The 10,292-nt window shown below is 48.2% G+C and overlaps 1 protein-coding gene across 1 annotated transcript in view; it reads right to left on the reverse strand.

Moving 5' to 3' along the window:
- Positions 1–884: 884 nt before the first annotated feature.
- The window catches only part of LOC308156329 (MAM domain-containing protein 2-like), a gene marked incomplete at both ends in the record, with an annotated part of 11,080 nt that continues 1,672 nt past the window's right edge, over positions 885–10,292 (reverse strand). The window contains 12 exons of the mRNA XM_080529668.1: positions 885–928; positions 1,069–1,153; positions 1,429–1,682; positions 1,986–2,141; positions 2,432–2,528; positions 3,760–4,025; positions 4,503–4,649; positions 4,879–4,972; positions 5,521–5,804; positions 6,996–7,133; positions 7,489–7,573; positions 9,284–9,582. Coding sequence (XP_080385794.1) covers positions 885–928; positions 1,069–1,153; positions 1,429–1,682; positions 1,986–2,141; positions 2,432–2,528; positions 3,760–4,025; positions 4,503–4,649; positions 4,879–4,972; positions 5,521–5,804; positions 6,996–7,133; positions 7,489–7,573; positions 9,284–9,582 — 1,949 coding nt within the window. The remainder of the gene's footprint in view (positions 929–1,068; positions 1,154–1,428; positions 1,683–1,985; positions 2,142–2,431; positions 2,529–3,759; positions 4,026–4,502; positions 4,650–4,878; positions 4,973–5,520; positions 5,805–6,995; positions 7,134–7,488; positions 7,574–9,283; positions 9,583–10,292) is intronic.

The raw sequence follows: 10,292 nt of genomic DNA on the forward strand, positions 1-10,292 counted from the left end.
TCTTCCGTGTAGAATGTATTTATTTATTTTTATTTATTTATTTTTCTGATATAGGACATCACTAGGACACACTATTGAAGTGTTTATATATTTATATTTTTTACTAAGAATGTTGTGGAGAATTTGAGCCAGATCTAAACGTATGGCGGCTCTCGTCTCATTAAGTACACACGTACGTCCACTAGAGGGTAGTGACGTACTACTCACATGAAAAAGATGCACTCCAAAAAGTATCACAGGAAGAATCTCATGAGACAAGCACATTTATGACATCTATTAACATACTATTCATCATATTACAATATACATTTATTTTGCGACTATTGTTGTACAGTGACACATTTGAAGCATTGTTGAGTAAGCCTGCCCCTTATTTTAGCATTAATCTAATGCATATTAATCTGAAGACAAAACACAGTGTAACATCCTTCCTTGCTATAATGCAGAGGGAAATGTTGACTATGACTACTGCCATCTACTAACATCAGCATCTGCTGGGTGATATGTGATATGTGAAAATTGTACAGTTTAAAAATGTATTGTTTGCAAATGCAAATACTCATCATAGAAAATGCATGCTACTCGTTTGACATTTCTGTGTAACCTTTGTGCAAAAATTATTCTGTTTTTTGTTTTTTGTAAAATGTAAAAGGGTAGGCACTATAAGCTATTTGCTTCAGCCTACACCTTTTCTGTCATTTCTGTTTTATTTTCTATTTCATTTAATACCTCACTGATATGTCCCTATGACTGAAATAAACGTCTACTTCTTCTTCTACATGGGAGACATGGTCATTTTCTCCACACGTGCCAAACAGTTTTGGGTGCATGCATCCTATTCAGCACTCGTCATCTCCCACTCTCCTTCACTGTCACATTCTTCTTCATTCAATGTCGTTAGGGTTGTCAGGGGCGTGGTTGGCAACCTCTGTGGGTGGAAAAAAAAAAGGAAGTCATGAGTTCCTGGGAGGATTAAATCAAAAGCAATAAAATGTTCGGTTGTTCTATTTTGTTTTGGAGAAGTAATATGAAAGTAGGCAAACAGATACACATAATAGGCTACTGTACCTGGGCACGGTCCGCTTTCAAACACAATGTCATCGATGGCTATATCACTCCTTATTGAGGAACCTCGGGTGGCCTCGAACACAATCTAGAACAGGGAAAGAGAACAGAAGTTGATTTGTTGGGGACCAGGGGGACATAAAGAATGGAGGAGGTTGGCTCGTGGGAAGATGGACAGTGTGTCTTTTGTGCAACATCTGGACACGTTGGGCCCAGATTTCCTTGAGCAAACCATTAAGAAGACAGAGTTTCCTCACAATCTGGCGCTTTTCTGCACATGCGAATTGGAGCCCCTTCTGTGTTTTTTTCTGTTAAAGTAAGATAATGAGGATTATGGGTAGTGTAGTTTTTTCCACCACATGCCTGATGCTGTTGGTCACTCTGGTATTCCACGGTAGCTCTCAGCCAAGTGATGCTCTGCTCTCCGGTGCGTTTCCACAGCGACGCCTGTTCTCCGTCCTTGCTGAGGAGGACGTTGAGGTGGCCCGTGCCGGACCCGTACATGTGGTAGTAGAACCTCAGACACTGAGGACCCCTGGACCCCCGCAGAGGGCTGGACAGCAGCCGGGCATTTTGACCAGGCAGCATAGGAGACGCCTCGATGTGCATGTAGTAGCCTGACAAACAAGAGTTTCACAAGGTCACACTCTGCACAAAAAGGAGTAAAGTCCCGCCTCTTTAAAAATCATTCTCCAAACTGACATTTGAAACAGAAAATGCATAGTGTAGTGTGACTGGTGTAACACCTTAATTTCACCTTGGGGATCAATAAAGTCTGTCTGTCTGTCTATCTATCTATCTATCTGTCTGTCTGTCTGTCTGTCTGTCTGTCTATCTATCTATCTACCTACCTACCTACCCCTCTCTCTCTCTCTATCTATCTATCTATACCAGAGGAAGCTGTACAGCAGGACCCTCACCCACTCCCGTAGTGTGGTCTCCTCTAGGTCCGGTGTAGGAGGTGGGCGTCGGCCCTCTCTTCCTCACCCAGTCGTCCGTGTCCCCCTGCTTGTCCTGCGTGTACCCACAGTGGCCCGTCTCAAAGTCACAGTGGCCAGGGACAGGTAGGAGCTGTCCTGGAGATGGAACATGGTCACTGTTAGGGACCATGGCAAATGCAGGTGTATGGCGGTGTGGCTGACCTATGACCTGTGAGGTGTGCATGTGCTACTGTATGCCGATGACAGCAGATATCAACCGCGTAGATCTGCGAGGTGTGAATGTGTTATGGTAACTGTGATCTGTGAGGTGTAAATGTGTTATGGTAACTGTGATCTGTGAGGTGTAAACTGTGAAGTGTAAACTGTGTGGATCTGTGTCATAATTGAGTTGTTGAGGTAAATTCCTTGAGGTTACAGTAGTTTACCTGCCGGGAGATCACAGTCCCCAAGGCTCACAGTAATGTCATCCAGAGCCACTGACCCACAGTCCCAGAAGCTTGTGCACGTGCTGACAAACACCACCTGTACAACAAAAGGGGAAGAGCGGGTGACATCATCAACATGAGACAGTAACAGCAACAGACAGCCACAGACGGATAACACATCTGGATGACATCACTGCATGAGTCATGATCATCCATTTACAGAGGTACGACTCATACTGCAGTTGTGTTGTGATACGCTCCCCACACTGATGGTATGATCTGCGTCCAAGTAGTTACCGAAACGGTAAAACAACAAGCGAATAAATTACCTAAAACCCCATCAGCCCAGTGAGGAAAATCCTTTACTGACTTTGGCGTCCTTGCTGTCTCATTTCATGTGAAACACATGAAACCATATCCTCTTACATCTGGTTACTAAGATGGAGCCAAATCAAAGAGAGAGAACATAAGGAGTGATGGGTGAGGATGATGTCAGAGCTATCATAGCTGTTAAGGAGACAATCTGAGATCTTCCAAAGAGGCCACAGCAAAAATAGACACATCCTGTACACCGCTTAGTATAGGTCTGTAACTTGCTAAAAGTTGCAGACGAAAGACTATAGGCTTGGTGAGCAGACAGACAGACAGACAGACAGATAGACACAGACAGAAAGACAGATAGACACAGAAAGACAGACATATGTTCCAACGACAGCAGACTGTCTCCTTCCTTGATTCCAATTAGAACCATTTGTTGAGTTAACACCTCATAGTATAACAGCATAACAGTTAATAACTGAATAGTTACTGTTAAAGAGTATAGTTTATAAAAGACAGACAGACATTCCAATCATAACAGATGGTCCTAATTGGAGTAAAGGAAGGAGAGATGATCTGTTATGTTTGGAACGTCTCTGTGTTTTATCTATGACTGAATATAACTGAATCCCCATGGCAGTGGACCTCACAAACAAGCCGCCTGCCTCCACTCCCCCCCCCCCCCCCCCGTCACTCACACACACACACACACACACACACTCCCCACTCTGCACTAGCTCAGCAGTTTTTTCTTTCTCAGTGATTTTAGCTTTCACTCGCACGCCAGCACGTCATATGTACTGGTCATTTGTCAGGTACTGACTGTCGTGTTTTGAACAAAGCAGTTTCGATGTAGTGAACTTTGACAGTAGTTTGACAAACTATATTTCTCTCAAAGGCAGCTTCAGTGTAGTTCAACTTCTTTCCTTGTAAAGTAATTGATAACTTAGTTAAATACTTTTTCAGAGCAGCTTCCCCCCAACACAGTGTACAGTGTACCCCACCATCACCTTGGCAGCCTGTGCGCTCTGGAAGGTGATGTCTGTTGCGATCCAGATGCCCCTGGACCTCTCCCCCTGGGTCCAGATCCTCTCCTGGGTCACGCCGGTCTGGTCCTGGAGGTACACAGTCAGGGCCTGGTCCATCTGGATGAACCCTCTCAGAGAGTAGAAGAACCGGAGACAGTACTTCATGTTGCCTGGCAACAAGGGCCCCAGCAGGCGGCTAACGTAGCCAGACCGCGGGCTCAGGCGAGAGTGTGCCAGGAGGAAGGATCCTGCGGAGGGGAGGTTTTAGATACGTAGGTACTTTAATGATCCCAGAGGGGGAAATTCAGTTATTACAGCAGCTCAGAACACAAACAACAACAACAACAAAATAAAGTGACAATCGAATAGTAGACTAAAATGTTAGACAAAAAAAAAGGTTTTAATGAAATAAAATCAAAAGATAGACCTAATAAACATCTGAAAACATAATATACAGTAGCATTTGACATCCTGCAGCCTGCCTCCGATCACCCCCATCGAGCCAGCCAGCCAGAGGAGGAGTTATACGGTCTATTTGCGGCACATTAGTCAGTAAACTCTTTATCTTATTACGCAACAACTCGCTTCCTTTCAGCCTCCTTTGCCATGGAATGTTCCTCTCACACTGGGCCTGGTAGTTAATCTCTCAAATTTCGGGCAGGAAATCAATGTTCCTAAAAGGGATAGGGTTGCTTTATACGTCCTTGCTGGACCGGTGCACTCACCTGCCCCAGTAGAGTGGTCCCCGCTCCGGTATACGTTAGGCGGGATGGACATTATCTTCCACGGGGAAGTTTCCAGAGGGTCCTGAGTGTAGCGGCAGAAACCAGCCTCAAAGTCACAGTTGGCAATGGACGGGTCAAAGGTCGGCTCTGTGGCACACACACACACACATGGGATGAGTTAGGAGGCTGCGTCCCAACGCTCTTAAACAGGCTTCCTCTACCCCCTCTTTAACCTGTCATCTCATTTCACATCAGTAGTCATGGTGAGAGGAAGGACGCATTTGAAAGGAAGCTGTTAGCAAGCCAGAGGTCGCAAGTTCGAGACTCGGTTGGAGGAGCTTGAATTACGGGGCGACGTCTGTTTCATAAGACCCACCCGTCTCTGCGCTGCAGAACTCTGGAGAGAAGGAGATGTCATCCAGAGCCACATGCCCCCCTCTAGGGCTGTTGAAGGCCACTTCAAACACCACCTGGAATGAGATACATGGACACACGCGCGCGCACACACACACACACACACACACACGCACGCACACACACACACACACACACACACACACGTACATGCACACGCACATGCACACGCACACACACACACGCACACGCATACACACACACACACACACACACACACGCACACACACACACACACACACACACACACACACACACACACACACACACACACACACACTCACAGCGTTTAGATACCATTAGACGCTCCCGCCTACACATCCACTTCAAAGATGGAGGACACAGAACATTAACACCACCCACTGTATTACATTATTACAAACCTGGTCTTCAAACGAACTGCAGTTGAACTACAACATCGTTTGTGAAAACATCTGCAATCGTCTGGAGGTTTATAGAATCAACACATCTGTCAGCATGACTGTTTTCTGTATTCCTGTGATGTTGTTACAAAGACTCCCAATCTCCCCCCTGCCCCCTGCCCCCTGCCCCCTGCCCCCTACCCCCATCCCCCCTCCCCACTGTAACCTCTGACCCCGCTCACCTGCAGAGAGTAGGGGGCCTTGAGGTCCACCTGGACCGGGATCCACTCCCAGGTGGTGGAGGTCCAGTCGTTGTGGTTCTGTCCCTCTGCGTCTGCCCTCCACAGCTCCTGGTACTGGCCCGCCTGGTCCCGGGTGTAGACGGAGAACTGGTTCCCCCGCTCCTCGCCCCGCTGATAGTGGAAGCTCAGGCAGCCGGAGAGAGGCACCGTCGTCATGGGAGACACCAGCTTGGCGACCTCCTTGAAGGTCTTGGCGTAGACAGAATCTACGTACATGTAGTGACCTGAGGGAGAGATGGGTTGGGAAAACAAGAGAGAAACAAACATGAAAGCAAATCACATCAGATCAAATCAAATCAAATCAGATCAACTCAAATCAAATCAAACTTTATTTGTCACGTACATCACTTACAGCGATGTTGTGAAATACTTTGGGATCTAGCTCCTCGATCAACGACAGTGAAGAAGTCAAGTCAACAATACAATATAATATAGTCATAATAAAACAACAGTGACAGTAGTAGGCATAAGAGTGTAGTAGCTGCAGAAATGATTGTAACGATAACAATAGTAATACAATATCGAGTGTATCTAGCAGCAATAATTCACAGTAATAGTGTGAAGGTGCAATGAAATCTATGAATGCTATTTCCAGAGCAGCTTAGTCAAGCGAAACCGTCGTGACAAACCCCTGGATGGTTTCTCATCCATCTGTGCTTCCTGGTGTACCGCCGCTGTGGCACTGTGGTAGGCGAACAACAACAAGAGGTTCTCTTAACTGAGAGTGGGCGGGCGGCCATTTGACAGTCCCACGCTGAGGTATCATAACGCTGATGCTGCTCTGATGATATCGTGTTGTGTGGTTCTGTTTTCCATTAGCTCATTCTCTCTACGCTATCTCCTATCAGCTGGTGGGGTAGTGGTGGCCTAGTGGATAGTGAGTTGGACTGTGTGATCAGCACAGCTGCTAGTGTGCCCTTCAGTTAGGCACTTAGCCCTAAGTTACTCCAGGGAGACTGTCCCTGTCATCTCTAATTGTAAATCGCTTTGGATAAAAGCGTCTGCTAAATGGTTAAAATGTAAAAAATCTGTTCGTATTGGCCGATGGCTGCCTCTGTTGTTGTAGTGATGGTCAATGGTCTGCACTTATATAGCGCCTTTATCCAAAGCGCTTTACAACGGCCTCTCATTTACCCATTCACACACACATTCACACACCAATGGTGGCAAGCAACCATGCAAGGCGCCGGCCGGCTGACTGTGAGCAATTTGGGGTTCAGTGTCTTGCCCAAGGACACTTTGACTCGTGGCCAGCCGGGGCTCGAACCGCCCATCTGCCAACCTTGCGATCATTAGACGGCGGCTCTACCTCCTGCGCCACAGCTGCCCCGTGATGGATGTAGTTGCTGTGGTAACTGCTTGTAGGCTGTTGGTATCAGCGGTGGCCTTGCTGGACTATGGTGACGCCGGCGTACCTGTTCTGTTGTTCTGGGTGTGGTCGTCGGGCAGGTTGCTATGAGGGTCCCGGGCCTCGCCCCCCCCCACGTACCAGTTGACGTTGGTGTTCCACTGGTTGCTATAGCCACAGAGGTGGGACTCCTCCATGTCACACTCTGGGGAAAACACAGCCAGGGGGTTAGAGATGAAAGGCCCCTTAGGAGATCGTGAGGGTGTGTGTGTGTGTGTGTGTGTGTGTGTGTGTGTGTAACAGTGTAGGTATGTGTCTGTCTGTGTGCGTGAGTTTGTGCGCGTGCATGCGTACATGTATGTGCGTTAAGTGCGCTCGTTAAGTGCGCTTGTGCACACATGTGTGACATGTGTGTGTGTGCGTGAGTTGCGTGTGTGCGTGCGTGTGTCAGAGAGAGAGAGAGCGTGAGAGAGAGAGATGACGTGAGAGTAATGGCCTGCGTGTGTGATTATGAATGAAGTCATTAACAGTACAAAGCCCCCAGGAGGGGTGTCACTGACCTAAGCAGTACCCAGGGCTGATGCGCACCTCGAACAGAGCCACGCTGCTGCCCGGCCCCCCCCCCGGCCGGCCCTCCATCACAACCTGATGGGGAACAGATGTGCAATAATAGCCCTCATCCTCAGGCAGTAATGGAGGATGACATTGGAATAACATTAAACATTTGTGTGCGTGCCTGTGTGTCTGTGGGTGTGTGTCTGTGTGTCTGTGTGTGTGTGTCTGTGTGTGTGTGTGTGTGTGTGTACGTGTGTTGTGTGGGTGTGTTTGTGTGCGCGTGTACATGTGTGTGTGTGTGTGTGTGGGTGTGTGTGGGTGTGCGTGTGTGTGTGTGTGTGTGTGTGTGTGCGTGTGTGTGCGTTTGTATGTGTTCAGCGTGAGAATATTCAAGGAAGCACCCTGTGGGAGGTCGATACATGATACCCAGCAGTAATCAGCAGTGACAATTAGAGGAGGTCAAAGGTTAAAGGTCATGGCTGCATGGCTATGGTGCTTGGGAGCCTGGAATGAACCATGTTTATCTTGTGGGGGTTTGGGGATTGGGTGGGTGGGGTCTAACATAGTACAGACCCAGTTCTTCATTCTCTGGGGGTCGTGACCTTTGCAGCGGTGTTTTGACAGAACCGTGTGTAAGTGTAAACAGCGGGTCTGGGTCGGGTGGTTGTTAGTGTGCTTTTCGGGCCTGGTCGACCCAGATCTGTGTGTGCTGTATATGCAAGCCCTCACGTGGTTGACATGATAATGACAGGTTTCTATAAACCACTTACAGAACCGGCGTGGGACCAGGCTAGTCGTTTATTTAACACGTTTCAAAACACTCAAATCGTGGTCTGGGGTGGTCTAGTGGTCTAGCACCATGGCCTGGGGTGGTTCAGTGGTCTAGTATCATGGCCTGGGGTGGTCTAGTGGTCTAGTACCATGGCCTGGGGTGGTCTAGTGGTCTAGTACCATGGCCTGGGGTGGTCTAGTGGTCTAGCACCATGGCCTGGTGTGGTCTAGTGGTCTAGCATCGTGGCCTGGGGTGGTCTAGTGGTCTAGCACCACGGCCTGGGGTGGTCCAGTGGTCAAGCACCATGGCCTGGGGTGGTCCAGTGGTCTAGTACCGTGGCCTGGGGTGGTCTGCCCCACTCAAAAAAGACAACCTTTAAAAAACAAACACTCAAATCATGGGTGCTTGGTGAAGGCTGTAAAACCTGCAGCTGTCATTTAGGGCCCCTCTTTCTCATTGAGAGAGAGAGAGAGTGAGAGAGAGAAAGAGAGAGAGAGAGACAAAAACAGAGAAAGAAAGAAAGAAAGAAAGAATGACCCTGTCCAAAAAAACAACCCCCAGCCCCTACTCGCCCCTGTGTCAGACACTTTGTTTACATCTCATCACTGTACATACTTTGTGTTTTGTCCCCCGCCCCCACCTGTGGTGTATGTCCCCACCTGTCCTACCGGCTGTACATACCTAATGTTTTGTTGTATTGTTCTTCCCATGATGGATGTATGTTTATCTTGTAGATAGTACTAGTTATTTGTCTGTATTATCTTGTAGATAGTACTAGTTTTTTTGTCTGTCTTACATGTAACGATGAATTGAGAATCAAGGACCCCAATTGAAATAAGCCAGTGGCTTTCTTGGGTTTTTATCCTGTTAGTTGACCTTGTATGTAATATGTACTTTCATGTACCTACTTCTGCAAATCTTCTAATAAAGTTTTCAATCAATCAATCAATCAATCAATCTTAAAACAAAATGGCCGACACAAAAAAATTCCATCCAGCTTATCGGAGAGCCCAACAGAGGCTGTTTACCCTGTACGGCTCAGAGGAGTTGTGCAGGTCGACGCTGGCGATCGTCCAGCTGTCGGAGGGCCTCTGGGCGCTCCAGAGCGGCCTGTCGAAGCTGTCCCCCTCCCTGCGCTGCTGGACCTGGAGGGACCCGGACCCGGAGATCTGGTAGACCAGCCTCAGACAGCTCCAGTCTTCCTGTTCCAGAACCGGGCTCAGCAGAACAGCCCTCCCGTCGCCCTCTGTCCTCGGCTGCCCCTCCGCCCCCCCCCTGCCCTCCTCCTGCCCGTCCTGCACGGCCCGGTCCACCGTGATGAAGTTTCCTGTAAACAGAGAGAGGGGGGGGAGGTGGGGGAGGGGGTGGGGGGGGGGTGGAGAGAGAGGGGGGTGGGGGGGGGGTGGAGAGAGAGAGAGAGAGAGGTAAGAGAGAAAGTGTGAGAGCGAGCGCAAGAGAGAAAGTGAGAGAGAGAGAAAGAAAGAAAGGGAGAGAGAGAGAGAAAAAAAATAAGAAAGAAAGTGAGACAGAGAGAGAGAGAGAGAGAGAAGGAAAGAAAGAGATAAACATATATATATATATATATATAGAGAGAGAGAGCAAGAGTAAGAAAGAGAAATAAATAGAGATGGAGAGAGAGTTTAGGGTAAAGGACATTTACGATGGACACAGAGAGAGAGAGAGTTTAGAGGTAGACATTTTACGATGGACACAGAGAGAGAGAGAGTGAAATTGTGTGGACACAACCTGATGTACTTTTAAATCCACTAGAATTAGGCCATATCCTCCCTAGCGCCCGGAGCAACGGCGGTAAGGAGGGATGGAAAGAGGGAGAGAGGAGAACCAGATGATGAGCAGAGAAGAGAAGAGACGGGACAAGCCATGGACGCACACAGGGGGGGAGGCCGACCTTTCTGCCCACTCAGCAGACACCGGCGCATTATGTCCGGCAATCAGCGAGATTACACACCATCATGATTCATGACTGTCATAAAAACCTCGTCTGGCTGCCACCGCACGTGCTTTGATCATTCTCCA

Source organism: Nansenia antarctica, assembly GCF_963989245.1.
Source record: "Nansenia antarctica genome assembly, chromosome: 4".
Classification (NCBI taxonomy): domain Eukaryota; kingdom Metazoa; phylum Chordata; class Actinopteri; order Argentiniformes; family Microstomatidae; genus Nansenia; species Nansenia antarctica.